Source organism: Schistocerca nitens, chromosome 8 (genome assembly GCF_023898315.1).
Source record: "Schistocerca nitens isolate TAMUIC-IGC-003100 chromosome 8, iqSchNite1.1, whole genome shotgun sequence".
Taxonomy (NCBI): Eukaryota; Metazoa; Arthropoda; class Insecta; order Orthoptera; family Acrididae; genus Schistocerca; species Schistocerca nitens.
In genome coordinates, this window is record NC_064621.1 from 564,001,449 (window position 1) to 564,026,064 (window position 24,616).

Consider the following 24,616-nt stretch of genomic DNA (forward strand, 5'->3'; position numbering starts at 1 on the left):
TAAAACAGGCGCTGCGACGCAGCAGAGACGGCAATTTACATCGAGACCGAGTGTGAGAACATTTCGCGTGGGAAAGAAACCCAGCCTCGTCGTAATCGTCACGCATCTCATTTCCTTCTGTTCAGAAATTCAGAGACATTTCCCCGTACCCTGTCCTTTCCCCTTTTTCAGTCTCCGCCTCCTGCATCTTTTGTACGTATCCCGAAAAACGTTTGACTCGACACAAAACCGACGTTTATTAACGGAAATAAGATTTTGAGGGGTATCAAGCAGAGTTTGTGACTTTATTGATTGCTTGGTAGGGAGGAAGCCGCGTGTTATCTTGGGATGGATATTTATCGATAGATGAAGTGACTTTCAGGTCTGCTCCAGGAAGTAGTTTTGAGGCTCTTGCTATTCATGTTGTACATTAATGATCTGACTGTCAGTATAAATAGTATCCTTAGACTTTTCGAAGATGATGTAGTTCTCGGGAATGACATCAGCTCATCATCATCATTACAGGTCGTCGTACGTATTGTTGATTGCCGTGGCCCCGTGTACCAAGAGTCGCCTTACTGGTCTGTTATCAACTTCTCTCAGGGAGGGCAGAAGAGTAAGACTTGATATCTTCTTGATGTGCTCCATCCACCTGATCGCTGTCCTCACCAGTGGTCTCGTGCTCTCGATCTTTCCATCCATGAAGATTTTGTCCATTTCTTCCCACAGTACAGCAAAACAACTGCACAATTTTTTGCTTGACATGAGAGAAAGACGCCTGGAGATATCACATTTCTTGATAGTGGACGCATTAGTTCTTTTTTGATACATTTTATGTACAGCATTCTGCGCCAGGACAAAACTCAACTACGCCAAAATGCTGGTCTTGAGGGTCCACGAGTGTTTCAGTAAGTTGGATCTATGTACTTTTCGTTTCTTATCACTCAGTTCCGCCAAATATTGGCGAGCTTCTTCATAGCCACTCGGTCTACCGTGCTACGCTGGATCTATGTACTTTTCGTTTCTTATCACTCAGTTCCGCCAAATATTGGCGAGCTTCTTCATAGCCACTCGGTCTACCGTGCTACGCTGGATCTATGTACTTTTCGTTTCTTATCACTCAGTTCCGCCAAATATTGGCGAGCTTCTTCATAGCCACTCGGTCTACCGTGCTACGCTCCTTGTCTCACCTTCCAAAAACTTCCCCTGTCGCAGATGGTTGACCCACGATACATGAGAGAATGTGTTACTTCCACTTCCTTGCACAACTATTTACTCATATTAAATGAAACAAGTTTACTGTTACTAGTCACTGTTTATTTATCTCCACGACGCGTTTCAAAGGTTTCAACCTCCATCATCAGGTGGATTTACAGTTTAAATTTATCCATATTATATGGATGCTGTTTGAGGTCTGCGATTGTATTATAAGATTATGTGGAATAATTTTATACTGCTGCAGTCACATTTTACTAACATTTTATTAGCACAATGCATTTCGCTAGCATGCTGCCTTCATCAGGTGCATTATACAGTTACTTATACCTCAGCTGGTAGGTTATGTACATTAGCTGTGTGTGTCAGTGGGGTTAAGAATCGAAAAATAAACATTTTTGTTGGCGATTTCATTTTCTGGAACACAGTTGTTAGTATGACATTTGTTTGTGTTGTGTTACGATTATTTGGGAGAACTTGTGCCACTGTCTCCGGTGGTCACAGGTTCCTTTTACTGTCATAACACATCATATGCATACTGCCATATTTTGTAAACAAATATGCACTAGAGACAGTCCCACAAGTTCCTCCAAATAATCGTAACACAACACACATACACACACACACAAATGTCATACTAACAAATGTAAAGCCACCTGATGATGGAAGCTGAAACCTCTGAAACGCGTCAAGGAGATAAATAAACAGTGACTGGTAACAGTAAACTTATTGTTCCATTTCATATCAGTAACAGTCACGGTAACGCCTAATCTAAAATGTTCGCATCTAAAGATAAATATATTTACTCACATTTGATAAGATTTCAATATAGTACACAAGATGGAAACTTGCTTTAAATGTTCAAAAATTTAAAATAGCTTGCTTCAGATAAGAAAATTTGCAATATCGTATTAAAGCAATGTGAATAGCGCAATTCTAATCAGTCAACTCATACAAGAATATGGATGTAAGTTTTGCAATAATAACAAATGGAACGATCACATGGATTCAGTCGAAGATGACTGACATCGATTAATCTATAGGATACTAAGAAAGTGCAGTCACACTACAAAACAAATTACTTACGTACCACTCACCCTAGAATATTGCTGTACTGTGTACATCAACATCTACATACACTCCTGGAAATTAAAATAATAATAACACCGTGAATTCATTGTCCCAGGAAGGGGAAACTTTATTGACACATTCCTGGGGTCAGATACATCACATGATCACACTGACAGAACCACAGGCACATAGACACAGGCAACAGAGCATGCACAATGTCGGCACTAGTACAGTGTATATCCACCTTTCGCAGCAATGCAGGCTGCTATTCTCCCATGGAGACGATCGTAGAGATGCTGGATGTAGTCCTGTGGAACGGATTGCCATGCCATTTCCACCTGGCGCCTCAGTTGGACCAGCGTTCGTGCTGGACGTGCAGACCGCGTGAGACGACGCTTCATCCAGTCCCAAACATGCTCAATGGGGGACAGGTCCGGAGATCTTGCTGGCCAGGGTAGTTGACTTACACCTTCTAGAGCACGTTGGGTGGCACGGGATACATGCGGACGTGCATTGTCCTGTTGGAACAGCAAGTTCCCTTGCCGGTCTAGGAATGGTAGAACGATGGGTTCGATGACGGTTTGGATGTACCGTGCACTATTCAGTGTCCCCTCGACGATCACCAGTGGTGTACGGCCAGTGTAGGAGATCGCTCCCCACACCATGATGCCGGGTGTTGGCCCTGTGTGCCTCGGTCGTATGCAGTCCTGATTGTGGCGCTCACCTGCACGGCGCCAAACACGCATACGACCATCATTGGCACCAAGGCAGAAGCGACTCTCATCGCTGAAGACGACACGTCTCCATTCGTCCCTCCATTCACGCCTGTCGCGACACCACTGGAGGCGGGCTGCACGATGTTGGGGCGTGAGCGGAAGACGGTCTAACGGTGTGCGGGACCGTAGCCCAGCTTCATGGAGACGGTTGCGAATGGTCCTCGCCGATACCCCAGGAGCAACAGTGTCCCTAATTTGCTGGGAAGTGGCGGTGCGTTCCCCTACGGCACTGCGTAGGATCCTACGGTCTTGGCGTGCATCCGTGCGTCGCTGCGGTCCGGTCCCAGGTCGACGGGCACGTGCACCTTCCGCCGACCACTGGCGACAACATCGATGTACTGTGGAGACCTCACGCCCCACGTGTTGAGCAATTCGGCGGTATGTCCACCCGGCCTCTCGCATGCCCACTATACGCCCTCGCTCAAAGTCCGTCAACTGCACATACGGTTCACGTCCACGCTGTCGCGGCATGCTACCAGTGTTAAAGACTGCGATGGAGCTCCGTATGCCACGGCAAACTGGCTGACACTGACGGCGGCGGTGCACAAATGCTGCGCAGCTAGCGCCATTCGACGGCCAACACCGCGGTTCCTGGTGTGTACGCTGTGCCGTGCGTGTGATCATTGCTTGTACAGCCCTCTCGCAGTGTCCGGAGCAAGTATGGTGGGACTGACACACCGGTGTCAATGTGTTCTTTTTTCCATTTCCAGGAGTGTACATTCTCAACAAGCTACAGAGCGGTACGTGGCAGAGAGTGCCCTTTACCACTACTTGTCATTTGCTTTCCTGTTCCACTCGCAAACAGAGAGCAGGTAAAACGACCGTATCCCTTCGTATGTGCCCTAATTTCTCGTATCTTATCTCCGTAGTCCTTACGCGCAATGCACAAGGGATATCGGGAAAGAAAGTTCCGATCGGTCAAGAAAAGGAAACCACTGTGAAAATCTGATAAAGCTTTGCACATATGTGTTCGACAGTGTCTGTGGTATGAGTGTCGGTTACATCACTTCACTCTTTCCAGTTCTGAGTGCGTGGTGAGCACATAAAGATAGAAAATACTGTGTCCCGCCAAGTGTGAGGTCCTGGTGAGAGGTTTCGCCTGATGTTATGCAGCCCACATTACAGAACTCTCATACGGTTCCTACTTTGTGACAATTCACGGTCGCAATCTGCAGGGGCAATGGAAATGCTCCTGCAGCGTTTTCGATGGGATGTGTTTGATCTCCCGCACTACAGCCCGTAATTGACTCCCTCTGTGTTTCATCTATGCTCACATTGACTACTGGCTATGAAGACAACATTTTCTGACAGATAACGAGCTATAGATGAGCGTAGAGAATTGGCGGGAAGCACAGGCGACTGTCTTCTATGACGAGGGTATAGGAATGTTGGTAGAACGCTACGACAGATTTATAAGTCGGAGTGGTGACTATGTTGAGCAGTGGCTGGAAGCTGTAACTAACTGTTGCAGACAAAATATTTCTGATTTTAAAAGTGGTTTCCATTTCGCGATCAATCGGAATTTACTTTCCGGATATCCCTCGTATATTGGCGGTAGTCGAATTGTTTGGCAGTCAGCTTTAAATGCCGGTTCTCTAAATTTTCTTAATAGTGTTTCGCCCTCCAGGGATTCCCATTTGAGTTTCCGAAACATCTCCGTAACACGTATTGCTCAAACCTATCGGTAACAAATCTAGCAGCCCGCCTCTGAATTGCTTCGATGTCTTCATTCAATCAGACCTGGTTCGGGTCCCAAACAATCGAGCAGTACTCAAGAATAGGTCGCAGCATCCCATGAGAGACTACTTACACAATTTCGAGAATCAGCTTCAAGTGATTGGTCTAGGAATATACTACAACCGTCTATGAATAGATTTCGTAGCAATCACGAACACAAGATTAGATTAATTACAACACGCATCGAGGCCCCTACGCATTATTCTTCCCTCGCGACTTACATGTAACAGGAAGAGCCCTGGTAAGTGTTACATGGGAAGTGCCCCCTGCCATGCATATATAACATAGTAGTTTACAGGGCGTAGATTTAGATATTTCTGGTGAATGTCAACACAAAGACAACTGCTGTTTGGTTTGACGATGTTACCAGTTTTGCAGTATCCCTTATTGATGAGAAATAGAGAGAGCTCAAAGCGTACTTTATGTTGCGCCCGAAACTATGCCTCTAAGGCGTTTTGTTTCCGCTCATTCCGTATGTTATCACTTTCGGGTCAGCTGTCATTCGCGTTATAAAGTCAAACAAATAATGAGAGCAACAAGCAGGCCAAGCGTGTACCTGATGAATGTTTGTGTTTTACCCGTGCGTCAAAGTCACCATCAGTTAATAATTCATACCAACACACACACGCCTGCAACAAGAATAACGTTGTACTATTCCTTCTGAATCAATGTTGCGGACCTGTATTGACCACATTCAGATTTTTACTTTCTTTAGCCGCAGTCACGGTGACACGTCGTATCAGAGATTCCTTGTTACCTGCATGACTTCGTAATGAAGTTGATTGCTCGTCATAACAGGACTGGGAATTACCGTCTGAAGGTTGTGGATTTGAGTGAAACAGTAAATCGAGAAAATTTTGTGCCTGCGTAGATAATTACTTGGAACAAATAAGATCGTACTACGTACACTACGGGAGTAACTATAATGACAAAGACAATGACAGCGCTGTCTGTGAAATATAGATGAGCAGCTTATGTGGCGACAACAGTGTTGTGAAATTATTTCAGTAATCTTCCTCTCTTTATGAAAGTGACGAAGGCTCACGGAGGAAGTGCGGATGCAGGGGGATGCTCGGCGGTTTTAATTATTTTACGGTGTCTGATGATACGGACAAGACTTTATCATTCTAGAGCCGGTTATTAATTAATGCTGGGAAGGAGCGCCGCGGTGTGGGAGTTTAGCGGTGAGTTAAAAGGCAGCGCGCGCTCTTGGCTGCACTTCTCCTGCCGGCATCCACGCTGCTTCATTATTCATCGGCGGCAGCGGGCCTGCTCGCTAACGAGAGGGAAATCCTTTCCTTCTTATCCCGGCAGCGCTGCGGCCTGATCCCGGAAAGAACTGCGGGAGGATGCTGCGGTTTTCGGCACGGGGAAGGCGTGGGGAGGAAGGGCGGCCAACTACCGTAGCCTGCTGCAGCGACATTAAGGGCTGGGGTTTTAAATATGAACGCGAGCAGCGCACAGGAAGAGATTAGCTAAAGACAAGGCGAGCGGCGAACGGCGCATCCCAGCCGCCGGGGGGGAGTAGCCAGTGTGAGAGGGGCACGGAGCCCGGGGCAGCCAACATGGCCAGCGCTGCGTGCGAGGCCGACAGCGACTCAAAGGAAGGCCTCGGCGCTTGTTGGTGCGTCACGTCAGCTAGGCACGGCGGACGCCAGGTCTGTTGCAGGCAGAAACGCCTGGGCGTGCTTCTCACTATAAATCCCTTATTTTTGGACAAAATGTTTGGTATTGTTTTGGATTCTGCAGTTTTATTTAGATGAAAGATTTTCTTACAATCGTAAAGCTACAAATGAAGATCATAGTTCTGTATTACTGAACCCTGTCGAAACAAACGTAGATCAATATGAGAGGATGCTTTGCCCCATTGCAAGCTTCGGAAATTTTACATTCAACTAACTATATTTACTTGATCCATTTTGTTATCGAAACTTTCCCCAACCCCCTTACAATGAACTCGTTTCTTTTATTTATTTATTTATCTATTTTCGTTTGACATCGTCACTGGAAATGTGAACTAATTTACATGTGTAAATGTCCAACTGTTGCCAATCATTGGATTACAGTCGTTTTCAACGAAAGGAATTCTAAACAGGAAACAAAATAGCTTCATACATCGAAAATACTGCTGAGCTTAAACTTTTTTAAACATGCACATTAGAAAAGATAAATATTCCCCTTTTGCCACTGAAAGGAGAAACTTTATAAGATAAAAAAATTTTACTTGATAAATCAAGTATCTCTCTTTTACCTCTTCTTCGGTCCCCCCAACCCATTCCCAAACGTGTACAATCGCAAGATATTGCATTAACATTCAGTGCTCCTCACCCCATAGTCAACCAAGATACCTAAAGAAGAGCACCAATATGTTCACAGTTTCTTTTAAAAGCAACCCATTACAAACGTAACTTCCTCAGATTTACAAATAAGGTAAAGAAGCACGAATTATGTTGCTGCTGGACCATGAAGTTGTTTTTGTATGTCAATCCTTAAAACAGGTGGAAATTTAAGTTCAGGAGTACACTATTTGTTAAGAATTGTAATGAATTGCACAATTAATTGATTGCAGAAATCTCTCAGAACAATGTGTGTTGCTCAACTACCGCCAACAGTTTCACATTTTCCTGTGTCAGAGAGGGAGACACCGCCATTATGAGTATGCCTACAACAGACCTGGCGTTCGCCGTGCCTAGCTGACGTGACGTCACCAACAAGCGCCGAGGCCTTCCTTTGAGTCGGTGTTGCTCTTGAAAGGAGGCGCCACGCCAGTTACGCGCAGCCAGCATCCTTGTTCCAGGACCAAAGCGGCCACAACTCACGTGCTATACGTCATTTGAGTTTACCGGTCCTTTTTAATTGCCTACCATATTTAACGTCCATTAAAATTTGCGACTGATGAGATCTACTTTCATCTAGGGACACGAAAATTTCACGAAAACGAAACCAAGAATGATAACGCGAATTTCAAGGTGTTTAGCGAACTAACAGGGATTCAAGAACTTTTACGAAATATCTCGAAATCGGCGATTTTTTCCGAAACGTCGCGAAATTTGTCCTTTCCCCGTACAAAATATGTTGTAAATCTAAGGGACAGAAATATACCAATATTCGTAACTCATCCTTATTGGATAGTGAAATTGAATTTTGAGTTCGTACTTCCTCAAATCTGATGTTCGTGTACCATTAAAAATACTACCGAAATTTGAAACACCGAAATTGGAAAGAGAATAACACCGAAATTGAACAGAACTATAACACAGAAACTGGAAATAATTACACCGAAATTAGAAGAAATAACACCGAAATTAGAAAAAAAACACAGAATTTGCCAAAAAAGAGACCGAATTTGGCAAAAAATTAGACTAAATTTAGAAAAAAATAAGAATGAATTTAGCAAAAATTAGCACCGAATATGCCAAAAAATAACGAATCTGACAAAAACAGCGAGTCTGTGAAAAACAGTGTCACCGAATCTAGTAAAGACAACATCGAAGCTGGCGAAAAAAGTCATCTGGTTTGGCCAAAAATAATAACGGATTTTTTCAAAAATAACATCGTTACTGCCAAAAAATAACAGCAATGTTACCAAAAAACAACACAGATATTGGCAGAAAAATAGCACCAATTTGAGCCCAGAATAATTTTTTTCTGCACGTACTTATTTGTTACATTCATTGCCTTTAACTCAAGTGCTCACTAATAATAGATTCCCACATCAGCTACTCCCGTGGATACCGTTCTATTGGTTGTTCAGGCTTACAGGTTCACAACTTCAATTCTTAGTCCCGAAAACATACGCGCCGCTTTATAACCTGCCGCCTGTCTCCACAACTACCCAACTGCCGTTTCCTCCGCACTCACCACACCCTTTCAAAGCTGAACCTTCTGCTTTCATTCTAATGGCTAGTGACGTCATTCCCATGGCGTCCGACAAATCGTACGTCAGAATTTCGGTGTGTCTTGTGAATCAAAGTAATTATCAAGTAAAATTTTTTATATGTAAGACTCTGGATTTGTATGTAATCCATCTTTGACAGTTAACGAATCTGAACACTACACAGAAACACGTCTCATTGAAGAAACAATACCGACTAACAGACAGACAACACGAACAGATTCATAAAACTCATAAATGGGGTCTTACTTGGCAAAACACTAAACATTTGAAACTTCCTGGCAGATTAAAACTGTGTGTCGGACCGAGACTCGAACTCGGCTAAGCCATGTCTCCGCGATATCCTTTCATCCAGGAGTGCTAGCTCTGCAAGGTTCGCAGGAGAGCTTCTGTGAAGTTTGGAAAGTAGGAGGCGAGGTACTGGCGGATTTGAAGCAGTGAGGACGGGTCGCGAGTCATGCTTGGGTAGCTCGGCTGGTAGAGCACTTGCCCGCGAAAGGCAAAGGTCCCGAGCTCGCGTCTTGGTCCGGCATACAGCTTTAATCTGCCAGGTAGTTTCACATCAGCGCACACTCCGCTGCAAAGTGAAAATCTCATTCTGCAACTAAACATTTGCTTGAAAAAATATTTTTGTAATACAGTATCAAAATTAACAGTGATCATACTATACACGCCAGCCGGAGTGGCCGAGCGGTTCTAGGGGCCACAGTCTGGAACCGCGCGACCGCTACGGTCGCAGGTTCGAATCCTGCCTCGGGCATGGATGTGTGTGATGTCCTTAGGTTAGTTAGGTTTAAGTAGTTCTAAGTTCTAGGGGACTTATGACCTCAGAAGTTAAGTCCCATAGTGCTCAGAGCCATTTGAACCATTTTGAACCATGCTATACACATTAATGGTGTTCTTCCGGGTGGCCGGCCGAGTTTGTATTTCAGTTTTGGCACAATATTTCGACGACCGACCGAGTCATGTCAAGGCTTTCCTAGTTATTGCAGCCGGCCGGTGTGACCGTGCGGTCTAGGCGCTTCAGTCTGGAACCGCGTGACCGCTCCGGTCGCAGGTTCGAATCCTGCCTCGGGCATGGATGTGTGTGATGTCCTTAGGTTAGTTAGGTTTAAGTAGTTCTGAGTTCTAGGGGACTGATGACCACAGATGTTAAGTCCCATAGTGCTCAGAGCCATTTAGTTATTCCACACTGTCGGTAAAATACTGAGGTTTCCATTTCACTCTGTTCATATGCAACAGTGCATACAGAGTACATGAAATGATTGCATTTACAGATCATTGGCACAAGCACGTCTGACGTGCCATGACCCATGCCGAAACACCCATAGTAATACGTGGTATAGCCTGCGCGGGCGGTAATGCAGGGGCTGACTAGTCGATCGTGTAAGTGATGAATACTGTCCTGCAATACAGTCCTTCTCGACGCGTTCAAGTAATTCTGTAAAAGTTGTTGGCTGACGTGTCGCACGAGTCACTTCTCGTCCCGTCATACGAGGTGTGGCCAGAAAAAAACCGGACTAGTACTGGTGAAACAATAAAACGAATGCAATAAGGCTGAAAGTCGCGTGGCCTGTCACGTGACTCTCGCTCCGCCTACTGCTCGAGTTTCATCTGCCTCCTGCACTCAGTCTGCCCGTGGCGTCTGTTTTAAGTAGTTGACGTTTTGTCTGTGCGTCGGAAAATGTTGAGTATACAGAAAGAACAGCGTGTTAACATCAAATTTTGTTTCAAACTAGGAGAATCTGCAAGTGAAACGTTTGTAATGTTACAAGTGTACGGCGATGATTGTTTATCGCGAACACAAGTGTTTGAGTGGTTTAAACGATTTAAAGATGGCCGCGAAGACACCAGTGATGACATTCGCACTGGCAGACCATTGTCAGCAAAAACTGATGCAAACATTGAAAAAATCGGTAAACTTGTTCGACAAGATCGCCGTTTAACAATCAGAGCAGTGTCTGAGTTAACAGGAGTTGACAAGGAAAGTGTTAGGCAGATTCTTCATGAAAGTTTCAACATGAACAAAGTGTGTTCAAAAATGGTTCCAAAGTGTCTCACAATTGAACAGAAGGAACGCCGAAGAATGATTTGTTCTGACATCCTGGAAAACAATGAAAGTGATCCCACCTTCTTACAAAATGTTATTACTTGCGATGAATCGTGGTTTTTTACTTACGATCCCGAAACTAAACGCCAATCGATGCATTGGAAAACTCCTGGTTCTCCACGACAGAAAAAAGCACGAATGTCAAAATCGAAATTCAAGGCAATGGTGATTTTTTTTTGACATCAAAGGGTTTGTGCACATTGATTGGGTACCAGAGGGACAAACAGTGAACCAGCATTACTACATTAGCGTCCTGGCTACCCTACGTGAGCGAGTACGGAGAAAACGGAACGATTTGTGGAGAAAAAAGTCATGGATCCTTCACCAAGACAATGCCCCAGCTCACAGTGCGTTGTCAGTGAAGACGTTTTTGGCAAAACACAACATTCCCATCTTAGATCACCCACCCCACTCACCTGATTTGGCCCCCTGTGACTTTTTTCTTTTCCCTAAAGTCAAGTCAGCTTTGAAAGGAACTAGATTTGAGACTGTTGAAGCAGTAAAAGAAAAAGCGACGGAAGTAATGTATGGACGTACCGAAAATGATCTGCAGCATTGCTATGAACAGTGGAAAATTCGTATGGAGCGGTGTAGAGACCGAGGAGGAGAGTACATTGAAGGAGATAACATGAAATTGTAAATAATTGTAAATAAATGTTTTTTCCAGCATCAGCCCGGTTTTTTTTATAGCCGCACCTCGTATTCCGCACGTGCTAAACTAGAGACATTTTGCTGTCCAGGGAAATTGCTACACGTGTTTCAGAGCACGCTGAGTTGCACGGGCGGTGTGTGGCCTAGCATTACCCTGTTGGAACATCACATGACCTTCCTATTGCAAGAACGGCGTAAGAACGAGCCTAACAGCATTCTTGACGTACCGAGCGCTGGTTAGCTGGTTAGTGTGCCCAAAGGTGAACGAGAATTGTAGCTTATCGTACCCCGTACCATAAGCCGTGAGGCTGCCCTAGTGTGTGTTGGACGAATGCACTCTAAGAGACCGTGTTCACGCGTTCTGCGTCGTACGCGTAAACGACCATCACGTGCAGGCAGGATCTGCTTTCAGCGCTGAAGACCGCGGTGATCGATTCCACCCCCAAAGCGAAGGAACCAGTCGAGCCGTGCTAGTCGATGACGTGGCGTGAGTGGAAGACTTGCTAGACGTGTACGTGCCCGTAGTCCAACTGCTAACAACCGGTTCGCAACAGGTGGTGTCCACATATCTGGGTTCACAAGCCCTCTTACCCGTGCTGTATGATCTGCCACCGCTGCCCTTATAATAGGACTATTCTCGCAGACGTCTGTGCTGCGTGGGCTTAAAGAACCTCGTCTACGGGCGTGAGACTGTTCACGTGATGACTGATAGCAGCGTTGTGGCACAGCTGACGCATCACGTCAGTTCTCTGAAAGACCCACTAGGATGGCCACAATCTCACCCGATTCAAACTGGCTCACTTGGCTGTAGGAAGCACGAGTGAGTCTCCGTGTCATGGCTGCCTGTTCGCTTCACACTGAGGCTTCTGCGTGTGGGCGCTTCCTCTTAAAGGGAAGACACAGATGCTGCTCTGATAGACTACACTATCTATTGGCGAACGACGTGGAAACCATTATCAGTACATCTGATATGGCTCAGGCGGCATATGCCGTCATCGGATCAAAATCTATGTCGTTTATACATGTGAACAACGTTTCCTGCGCTGTATTGTATGTCCTCTCTGCCTGGACTCCAGCCTGACAGTCAACTATAGCTGTACCAGGCACGAGTTGTAGTGTCTCTCTTTCTTTCGAAGTAGGTGCACGTATACAAAGTACACACTTTGATACGTACAAGTTAAATTAAAGGCAGCGATTCGATTTGCGTCACACGCGTTGGTCGCACTCCACTGTGACATCTGCACATTGTCGATGGGTTGGCCATACAAAAAAGCCTTTAAATGTCGTCTTAACCAGAAATCTAACCGTTTCACGTGTTGTGAAAGGGAGGGCATGATTTTGACCAATCGATCGCTCACGAATCGTTCTGGTGAGCTACTGTCGCTTAATCCATAGGAAATGGCGTGGAGCACGGTTGAATACAAATCAAAGTCCTTTTTCTTTACCACTTGCGCTGGTAATTCAACTCGCAGAAATCGGCGATACGCAACACCCGTTTTGAATCTTTCACCGAAAATACATTTAGGGAAGTGATTATGATGTCTCATCTTCACGACTGCTGGAAGATTTGCATCCATGTAATGTGGTAATTTACCATGCCATCTCTTATGAATCCCGACTCACCTGTAAATACTACACATTATCTGTCACAATCAAAATGGCCCATACCTCAACAGGTATTAGTTCCCCGACATACAATTAAAGGAAAATATCTTCCAGTTTTGACCAATACCACCTCCTGAAGAATAAGGCGACGCTTCCTTTTAACCTTACTGTATGAAAATACGACACTGCAGTGTCCGTGTTGTTTAGAAGACGGACACTGTGGCGTCTGTGACCATTTTGAAACACACGAATTGTATTCGCAATTGCGAAAACGAACAGCCATCAGCAGTGTACGGCAATGACCATAGTGCTAATGTGTGCCGGACTGGAGCTCGAACATGTGTATCTCACTTTACACGAGCGTCGCCTTGACCGCTTTGGCTACTCGTACAGGGCTCACGGTCAGAACCAAACTCCCGTATAAAGATTAAAAAACAGCCGACCAGTTGCAAAGGATAAAGTAATCTTTACCTAGGTTTCAATAGATATAAATCTATCTTCTTCAGAAGACGGCAATATTACAGTAACATGGAGTGAAGTATCCTAGTCATTTTTGCAAACATTTACATAACTCAGTTGATCCAAATAAAACATAGCCCTGAGAACAGGGTTTGTCAGACATATAAAAATTAAGAACATAGTAGTTGAAGAGCGCATGGGCGACATAAAACGTAGCCCTGAGAACAGGGTTTGTCAGACATATAAAAATTAAGAACATAGTAGTTGAAGAGCGCATGCGCTCTTCAACTACTATGTTCTTAATTTTTATATGTCTGACAAACCCTGTTCTCAGGGCTATGTTTTATTTGGATCAACTGAGTTATGTAAATGTTTGCAAAAATGACTAGGATACTTCACTTCATGTTACTGTAATATTCCCGTCTTCTGAAGAAGATAGATTTATATCTATTGAAACCTAGGTAAAGATTACTTTATCCTTTGCAACTGGTCGGCTGTTTTTTAATCTTTTGACGTGGAACCGTTGCTGTAGCGCAGCTATGTTTAAAATACTGAAACTCCCGTATGTTGTCACTCCAACTTGCTAGGTGGTAGTCTTTAAATCGGCCGCGGTCCGTTAGTATACGTCGGACCCGCGTGTCGCCACTATCAGTGAAGCAGACCGAGCGCCGACAACGGCAGGTCTAGTCTAGAGAGACGTCCTAGCACTCGCCCAGTTGTACAGCCGACTTTTCTAGCGATGGTTCACTGACTACAGACGCTCTCATTTGCAGGGACGACAGTTTAGCATAGCCTTCAGCTACGTCATTTGCTACGACCTAGCAAGGCGCCATATTCAGTTACTAACAGGTAGTATTGTGAATCATGTACCGTCAAGAGCGACGTTCATCATGAATGGATTAAAGTTAAGTATCAACTAGCTACGTCTGCTTTCTGAATTCTAATTCCTTGTCATGTTCCAGACCTCACGTCAGTATAGTCCTTCCCTCCTCACGCCAGCCTGCGTGAGTTAAAACGCGTGCATTTCGGCCTCCTCTAGTAACACGGTGTAGCTCTTCAGCCAACACAACACACACTGTACTCGCACACACGTAATACAATTCCCGTGCACGGGAGAACATTTTAACTGAAAGTCGCTGCCTGGTATTGACTAATAAATCCAATATTGCAGTGCCTGTGTTGTTTAGATGAAAGATGCATGAGGGAAATACATAACGTCTGTCCGAGAACAGGTTGTGACGCAGGAACGAAGATTTATGGACGTCTCGGTCTGGTCGTGAGTCATGCACAGATAGCCATAGCGAAGTGGTAAATCCGGGTTCGAGTCCCCGTCGGCACAAATCTTCATTGTCGTCATTCCCTTATAGAACAGTCAGTTGTTCGTATTCGCAACTGCGAACACATTTCATCTACAAAAAATGTCTTTTGATGACAACAATATGCCGCGCGGGATTAGCCAGGCGGTCTCAGGCGCTGCAGTCATGGACTGTCCGGCTGGTCCCGGCGGAGGTTCGAGTCCTCCCTCGGGAATGGGTGTGTGTGTGTGTTTGTCCTTAAGATAATTTAGGTTAAGTAGTGTGTAAGCTTAGGGACAGGTGACCGTAGCAGTTAAGTCCCATAAGATATCACACACATTTGAAGCTTTGTCAAACTCTTCACATCTCCCATTTCATCTTCATCTACAGACAATATTTCATTTGAACTACTGCCAGCCTTGGGAGAGCCAGTCCTGACAAAACTCTACCATCTGGTGAGCAAAATGTATGAGACAGGCGAAATACCCTCAGCCTTAAAGAAGAATATAATAATTCCAATCCCAGAGAAAGCAGGTGTTGACAGATGTGAAAATTACCGAACTATCAGTTTAATAAGTCACAGCTGCAAAATACTAACGCGGATTCTTTACAGAAGAATGGAAAAAGTGGTAGAAGCCGAACTTGGGGAAGATCAATTTGGATTCCGTAGAAATATTGGAACACGTGAGGCAATACCGACCTACGACTTATCTTAGAAGCTAGATTAATGAAAGGCAAACCTACGTTTCTAGCATTTGTAGACTTAGAGAAAGCTTTTGACAATGTTGATTGGAATACTCTCTTACAAATTCTGAAGGTGGCAGGGGTATAATACAGGGAGCGAAAGGCTATTTACATTTTATACAGAAAGCAGATGGCAGTTATAAGAGTCGAGGGGTGTGAAAGTGAAGCAGTGGTTGGGAAGGGAGTGAGACAGGGTTGTAGCCTATCCCCGATGTTATTCAATCTGTATATTGAGCAAGCAATAAAGGAATCAAAAGAAAAATTCAGAGTAGGTATTAAAATCCATGGAGAAGAAATAAAAACTTTGAGGTTTGCCGATGACATTGTAATTCTGTCAGAGACAGCAAAGGACTTGCAAGAGCAGTTGAACGGAATAGACAGTGTCTTGAAAGGAGGGTATAAGACGAACATCAACAAAAGCAAAACGAGGATAATGGAATGTAGGCGAATTAAATCGGGTGATGCTGAAGGAATTAGATTAGGAAATGATGGCTCTGAGCACTACGGGACTTAACTTCTATGGTCATCAGTCCCCTAGAACTTAGAACTACTTAAACCTAACTAACCTAAGGACATCACACACATCCATGCCCAAGGCAGGATTCGAACCTGCGACCGGAGCAGTCGCGCGGTTCCAGACTGTAGCGCCTTTAACCGCTTGGCCACTCCGGCCGGCCGATTAGGAAATGAGAATTTTGCTATTTGGGGAGCAAAATAACTAATGATGGTCGAAGTATAGAGGATATAAAATGTAGACTGGCAATGGCAAGGCTCTGAGCACTAAGGGACTTAACACCTTTGGTCATCAGTCCCCTACTTACACCTAACTAACCTAAGGACATCACACACATCCATGCCCGAGGAAGGATTCGAAACTGTGCCCGTAGCAGTCGCGCGGTTCCCGACTGAGCGCCTAGAACCGCTAGACCACCGCGGCCGGCGGCAATGGCAAGGAAAGCGTTTCTGAAGAAGAGAAATTTGTTAACATCGAGTATAGATTTAAGTGTTAGGAAGTTGTTTCTGAAAGTATTTGTATGGAGTGTAGCCATCTATGGAAGTCAAACGTGGACGATAAATGGTTTGGACAAGAAGAGAATAGAAGCTTTCGAAATGTGGTACTACAGAAGAATGCTGAAGATTAAATGGGTAGATCACATAACTAATGAGGAGGTATTGAATAGAATTGGGGAGAAGAGGAGCTTGTGGCACAACTTGACTAGAAGAAGGGATCGGTTGGTAGGACATGTTCTGAGACATCGAGGGATCGCCAATTTAGTATTGGAGGGCAGCGTGGAGGGTAAAAATCGTAGAGAGAGACCAAGAGATGAATACACTAAGCAGATTCAGAAGGATGTAGGCTGCAGTAGGTATTGGGAGATGAAGCTTGCACAGGATAGAGTAGTATGGAGAGCTGCATCAAACCAGTCTCAGGACTGAAGACCACAACAACAACAACAACAACAGTGTGCAAGCTTAGGGACTGATGACCTTAGCAGTTAAGTCCCATAAGATTTCACACACATTTGAACATTTTTTTGATGATTAAAATACAGGGGCTAAAGCTGGTAACTCATGTACCAGAGGGCTTGTGTTATTGACATCCATCCGATATTTGCAGCCAAAGAAAATGTGATTTAGGTCATCCACTTTAGCACAGTCTAAGAGAGAGATGGTTTATTATTGATGTGATTGCATTTTGTTTCAGTGGCCCACGACTAAACGCCATACGGAGTTAATGACTTGCAGTGCCCTTGCGCTGCTGGAACGAAAAAGTAAATGGTGAGAATCGTGCCGCGGTGGCGTTGAGTGGTGTCCGCAGAGTAACACATGTCGGGGGCTGAGGACAAGTGGGGGCGGACCGAGTGCCGACTGCTGCGGTAATGGGCCGAAAGGCGACCCCTGCCATTAGCGGGCTACTTTGTTCTCCGGCGCTAATGGGGGCGGCAGGTAGGTGCGGGGGCGGCTTCCGCCACAGGGCGAGGGCGCGGTCTCCGAGTCAGCGCTGGCGACCAGGCTACATACAGTTCCGAACGGCGACTGCGGTTTCTTCCAGAAGCTGCAGGTAATCAGACGGTCGAGCACTGACGTAACTACATGCACTGGGCCCTAGGGGACCATACACCCGCTCCTCCGTGGCAGTCAGTTGCCTCATTCTCAATTCACCAAAATGTCACCCAGACCTCACATCTCATAACCAGTCCCACCGCCCACATCTTTCCCTCTTTTAAAGTTTTTATTGATTTATTGGGGAAAATACGCTCGCTGCCCTACACTTCACACATGTCTAAAACTACGAGAGGCGTTCTAGAAGAGATGCAACACTTTCTTTCTGAAAGCAGGTTTGTTTTGTTCAGGATGCCAACACACCATATTACTGGCTGCAAGACCCTATTTTTCAGCATAATCTCCGTTCGATGCGACGGCCTTGCGTCAACTTACGGGGAGAGCTTGTATGTCGCCAAGCTATTGGTGGACGTCGGAGGCAACGTCTTGCTGCATCAATAATCTCTCCATCATCCGCGTACTGCTTCCCGGGCAGTGTGTCCTTCATTGGGCCAAACAGACGGAAGTCGGAAGGTGCGAGATCCGGGCGTTAGGGTGGATGAGGAAGAGCAATGAACTTTTGTGAGCTCTTCTCGGGTTCGCAGACTTGTGTGATGTCTTGCGTTGTCACGGAGAAGGAGAAGTGCGTTGGTATTCGTCGATCATTTCGAATGAGAGAATCCGTACGTTCTAACATTGCAGGAGTCACAGCTATATACGGCCGGCCGGCATGCGGCAGATGGGACAGGTTTGCGCAACCTTGTTGCGATGATGACAGGCACCTCGCCCAACGACTCGCCGTGCTTTTGTTCACTGACCGGTTTCCGAAGACCTTTTGCAGGGGCCTATGACTATCAGTGATGCTCTAGTTTACCACCAAAACAAACTCAATGACGGCTCTCTGCTCGTAACGGACCTCCGTTACAGGCGCCATTTTGAAGGCTTCGTGAGCCATCTGTCGGAACTTCGTGAAACTATACGGGCTGAAAAGGGAGTATTCCACGATCTCCCACAACAAATTCTGCATTTCGTCAAACGAAATTGGCAGAGAAAAAAAAATGTGTTGCACTACTTATTGAACACCCCTCGTAAGTTAGCAGTTTCTCAAAAGATCCTTTGATGCTACTTTTAACAGCGCTGTTCCTAAGAGGTCATATGCATCTGCAACGACCTTACTTTCAGATAGTACGACCCTTTCATAGCTTATTGCATTTAGTATGACCCTTTCATAGCCTACTGCTTTTTTCTAATACTTTCCACTGAATTACTAAAAGAGTAATAAAGTTTTAGGATTTAGTTTTCTTTTAAGTTCATCATATTTCTTACTCTGAAAGGGTAAAAAAACTCTTGTGTCTTTTTACAACTTCTTCCTACACCTCATTCATCACGTTTCTTACAGGTAAGAATAATGTTTATGAAAGTCGTAAGAACTCCGTCGAATGTTTGCTGTAAGTGCATAGATGACGTCGTCCAGCGCATGTCAACATGTTAGGTGTAGTGCTTTAGCATTAGTTTGAAAGTACTCGTAGAACAAATTTTCGAATCCTGTCATCGTATCTTGCTCTGGCGAAGCAAGTTGTACATACTTTTTTCGGAATATCCATTATCCATTATGAATGACGAAATGCAACTGTGATTTAAATTGGCGAGTTTTTTTTTATCAAAACAGGGCCCAGCGATACCGGTATTAGTACATAATTGCTACAGTGACCACTTCAACGATCACCTGCCGAGGTAGATGATTCCTATACGTCGGTCAGAGACCTGAAAATGGCTTAGTAAAACGCTAAAACTGGTTTCCAAATAAATTAAGGTTGAAAATTGAAGGCTGAAAGGTGTTTAATTTGGCATACTCTAACGAACAGCCGAGTCCCGCAACCATCGCTAAAAAAGATGGACATACAGAGAAGTAATATGTTGTTCGACTCTTGCTGAAATTACTCTCACGAAGTTTCCACAGTAAACCTCTGCGTGATGCACAACGCCTCTCCTATAATGTCTCCCAATGGAGTTTGTTGAACGTCTCTGTAACGCTCTTGCGCGGACTAAACGATCGTGTGAGGATCTTGGTTGGATCTTCTCTGTCAGTCCTGCCGGGTAAAGATCCCACACGGATGACCAGTACTCAAGAATCAGTCGAGCAAGTGCCTCGTACGACACTTCGTTCGTGGATGAGCTGTATTTACTTAACATTCTTCCTATCAATCTTAGTTCGGCATTGGTTTTCCTACTCTTTGTTTAATGTGGTCATTCCAATTAAGGTCGCTCTGGGTGGTTACTCCTACATATTTTGTGGCAGATACTGTTTGCAGCAATTTTCCATCAATGGTGCAGTTGTGCAGTAGTGGACTTCTTTCCTACGTATGAGCAATATGTTACATTTATTTACGTTGTAGTCAACTGTGAATACCTGCATCATTCATAATCAATCCTCAGTAGGTCATTTTGCGAACTGATACTGTCTTATGGTATTGCTATATTCTTATAGACAACTGTATCATCTGCGAACAGTCTTACAGAGTTTCCGACGCTTTCTAGTACATCATTTATGTACATTGTAAACATTAACAGCCGTGTCACACTTCCTTGGGGTTCACCGGAATTTATCATTACATGTGTCGATTTTGTTCCATTAAGAGCGACGTGTTCCGGTCTTTACGTCAGGAAGTCTCGTATCCAGTGGCTAATCTGGTCACATACTCGGCAGGTTCGTATAATTTTTTTTTTTTTTTTTTTTTTACTAAATGGCAAGGCGGGAAGATGTCAAAGGCATTTCTGAAGTCAAGTAACACGACATTATTCCGAATGAGTTGTCTACAGCGGTATGGATCTCATGAAGGAACAGAGGAAGCTGCTTTTCGCAATATCTCCGTTTGCGGACCCCATGTTGTCTTATATTCCGAAGATTATCGTTCTCCAAAAGCGTCATAATAAGTGAGCAGAAAACATGTATCCTAATTCTACAACATTTTGACGTCAACGATATAGGCCTATAATTATGTGCATCTGTCCCACGACCCTTCTTGAAAATCGGAATGTCTTTCGCTTTTTTCCAGTTGCTAGGTACCCTTCACTGCTTCAGTGGTCTACGATAAACTGCTGCTCGAAGGCGAGCAAGTTCTTTCGGATTTTTTTGTGTAGAATCTTACATCTATCTCATCTGATCCTGATGGGTTTCCACTACTAAGAGATTGTAATTGCTGTTCTATTTCGCGATCGGTTAGCTCAGTCTCTATCTTTTCGATGTTCGTTGAAATGCGAGATCGTCTTGTGATTTTCCGCGGCGGAACAATTTCGTTAGACGAAATTCAGCCCGCCGTCGAACCAATAATGCCTGGGTGGGACAGTCGGCCTCTGTGGCCGAGCGGTTCTAGGTGCTTCAGTCCGGAACCGCACTGCTGCTACGGTCGCAGGTTCGAATCCTGCCTCGGGCATGGATGTGTGTGATGTCCTTAGGTTAGTTAAGTTTAAATAGTTCTAAGTCTTGGGACTGATGACCTCATATGTTAAGTTCCATAGTGCTCAGAGTCATTTGAACCATTCTGAACCTGGGTGGGACAGCAACTACGCCATCGTGACAACCATAGGAACGCCTACCCAGCGCTCTATGTACAGTCGGACCATGACGACCTCTGCAGTAAATATCCTGTGGAGAATTCCGATATTCCTGTTTAATTTCTGCATGTTCTTATAAAATTACTGCAGCTAATGTACCCAGATGCTCAAACCGAGACAGGGTGAGTGCTTTCCAGAAAGGAAGAAACTGAGAGGATTCTAATGGTGGAGTGGGACTGGCTGACAGCCGGGTCGCTGTACTTACCCGGACGATGTAGCCGCGAGCGTAGTCGTCGAGCGTCCAGCCGAACTGGAGTAGCAGCTGGGCTAGCTGTCGACGGCCGACACTGGAGAAGAGCCTGTCCAGCAGGATCTTGAGCCGGATAGGCAGCGCCTGGCAGCCGTAGAGCACCAGCGAGGCCGCGTGTTCCACGTCGCTCTGGTGCGGCAGCTGCGGCAGCGCTGTGGGCACACAACAAGGTGGCGCTGTGCTCAGCGGCTACTGTACTGGCGCACAAGTAATGGAGGTGATCTACCACAAGGATTAACCATAGCTTCTACATTACTTTCAATAAGTTGAATTTTGCCCTAATGTCCTTGTCGTAGTATTGGTGTGTCTTCAAATGATGACAAGGTGTTCCCTTAGCATTTTTCTGATGACCAAATCATTTTTCCAGAGAATGAGAAAGGTGCACAGCGAATATCATAAATGGGGTTTAAGCATTCAGAGAGGAAGAAGTACTTGTTTACCGGAGGACTGAGTCAAGAACATAAACACTGGGCTAGTAACGTCTGTGGACTCTTAAAAATTATTGTAATTTCTGACAAAGATGGATCTACTAAAAGTGAAATTAAGAACTGCATTGGCCAAGGTAGACGAGCAGACAGACAATTAAATCGCAATTTTACATGAAAAAGGAAGATAAGTATGTTTACAATCGTTGTAGCAAATATTGGAATGAAAGGCTCAGAAACATCGGAAATAACTCACACGTCTAAGTGAGACTTCTTGGTAAAGGAGATGGAAACAGTGGGATGGTGCTGCAGGCTGACACTACGTGACAAAATTAAAAATGAATGCGGACTGGGCACAACTGCAATTAATACAGTCGGATAAAAATTAATGAGATGCCATTGGCATGTGTCCTGTATGAGTGAGGACAGGTGACACAGCAAGACGATGTATACATTTAAACTTACAGAAGAAGAAGAAGAAGAAGAAGAAGAAGAAGAGGATGATCGAAACCGTTACGGGCAGAAGGAGACAGAAGAGCTACACTATGTGATCAGAAGTATCCGCACACCTGGCTGAACATGACTTACAAGTTCTTGGCTCCCTCCATCGGTAATGCTCGTATTCAATACGGTGTTGGCCCACCCTTACCCATGATGACAGCTTGCACTCTGGCAGGCACACGTTCAATCAGGTGCTGGAAGGTTTCTTGGGGAATGACAGCCCATTCTTCACAGAGAGCTGCACTGAGGTATCGATGCCGGTCGTTGAGGCCTGGCATGAAGTCCGCGTTACAAATCATCCCAAAGGCGTTCTATAAAATTCAGGTCACGACTCTGTGCAGGTGAGTCCATTACAGGAATGTTATTGTCGTGTAACCATTCCGCCACAGGCTGTGCATTATGAGCAGGTGTTCGATCGTGTTGAAAGAAGCAGTCGCCATACCCTAATTGCTCTTCAACAGCGGGAAGCAAGAAGGTGCTCAAAACATCAACTTAGGCCTGTGCTGTGATAGTGCCACGCAAAACAACAAGGGGTTCAAGCCCCCTCCATGAAACATACGACCACAACATAACACCACAGCCTCCGAATTTTACTGTTGGCACTACACACGCTAGCAGATGAAGTTCTCAGGGCATTCGCCATACCCGCACTCTGCCTTCGGATCGCCACATTGTATACCGTGATTCGTCACTCCACGAAACGTTTTTCCACTGTTCAGTAGTGTAATATTTTCGCTCCTTACACCAAGTGAGGTGTCGTTTGGCTTTGCCGGCGTGATGTGTGGCTTATGAGCAGACGCTCTACCACGAAATCAAAATTTTCTCATCGCTCGCGTAAGTGTCATAGTACTTGCAGTGGCTCCTGATGCAGTTTGGAATTCCTGTGTGATGGTCTGGATAGATGTCTGCTTATTACACATTACGACCCTCTTCAGGTTTCGGCGGTCTCTGTCAGTCGACAGACGATGTCCACCCGTACATTTTTGTGCTGTACAGGTCCTTTCACGTTTCCACTTCACTATCACACCGGAAACTGTGGAACTAGGGATGTTTAGGAGTGTGGAAATCTCGCGTACAGTCGTATGACACAAGCGACACCCTATAACCTACCACGTTCGAAGTGAGCTCCGCGGAGCGCCCCGTTCTGCTCTCTCACGATGTCAAATGACTAGTGAGGTCGCTGATATGGAGTACCTGGCAGTAGCTGGCAGCACACTGCACCTAATATGAAAAACGTATGTTTTTTGGCGGTGTCCGATTACTTTTCATCACATAGTGTATGTGAGAGCGGAATTTGCAGGAGGAACATTGCAAATATACGACACTCTGGACGCTAGGATGCGAAAAGCAGCTATATTGTTGTATGAAATCACAGTTAAAGAAAATAAATAAAATATAATAAAACAGTGAATAGTTCGCCTCCACTGTGCACGCAAGTGCCTCTTATGATTTAGTGTATGTTGATCAGTTTTCATAGTCATTACTGTTTAAAGTAACACTACGGAGTGTTTTAATGTTATTTTATTTGTTGCATGAACGTCGCAGAGATCTAACGAGCGCTGACAGCTATTCTTTACGCGACAAGGAAGAATCTCTCCTGCTGCAGTCAACTTATACGAGGTCGAGGGTCGTCCATCGCAAGAAAGAGCCTGAAAATGCACAAAACCTCCTGCGGCGATTATCTATACAACACGAAAAATGAAAATTGTAAAATTAATGATTAAATTCCGATGCTGTTATCAGTTCTTGTTCTGGTCACCACCAAGTCAGCCCATCAAGCCAGCTACTACGTTGTTACACCACCTGCAGTTTTCTAGTACGTGACATCGTATTGTATTCTTTGGCGGTGAGTAAACCAATTGAAAGTCGCTATGAAGATAAAAAATAATCAATGAGTTATCAATATTTCCTATAATGAAACTTCTGCCACCAATTTTCTGTAAACATAGGTCGGAACGTTTGCCGATCGTTCAGTTCCTCGACGATAGAAACCCACTCCTTTGATCACGGAGCCATGTGAGACCCGCTGAGTGAACGTCTTCGTCGTTGGAAAATCTCCCCCCTCCCCCTACCCTCATTTTGTTCTTTCAGTCCGCCGAAAAGAAGCAAATGTACAGGGGAAGGATCTGGATTTTCCTGTCAGTATCACTCACCTCTGTGTGGCTTTAGTCCATATTTCGTCAGGAAATTACTTTGGGCCTGTATGAAATTACAAAATCTTATATATGGCTGCTATTCGGCAACT

The 24,616-nt window shown here is 44.9% G+C and overlaps 1 protein-coding gene across 1 annotated transcript in view; it reads right to left on the bottom strand.

Annotated features, from left to right (window-relative positions):
* The window catches only part of LOC126199677 (zinc finger protein basonuclin-1-like), a 229,178-nt gene that overhangs the window by 55,401 nt on the left and 149,161 nt on the right, over positions 1-24,616 (bottom strand). Inside the window, exon 4 of the mRNA XM_049936605.1 lies at positions 21,401-21,597. Coding sequence (XP_049792562.1) covers positions 21,401-21,597 — 197 coding nt within the window. The remainder of the gene's footprint in view (positions 1-21,400; positions 21,598-24,616) is intronic.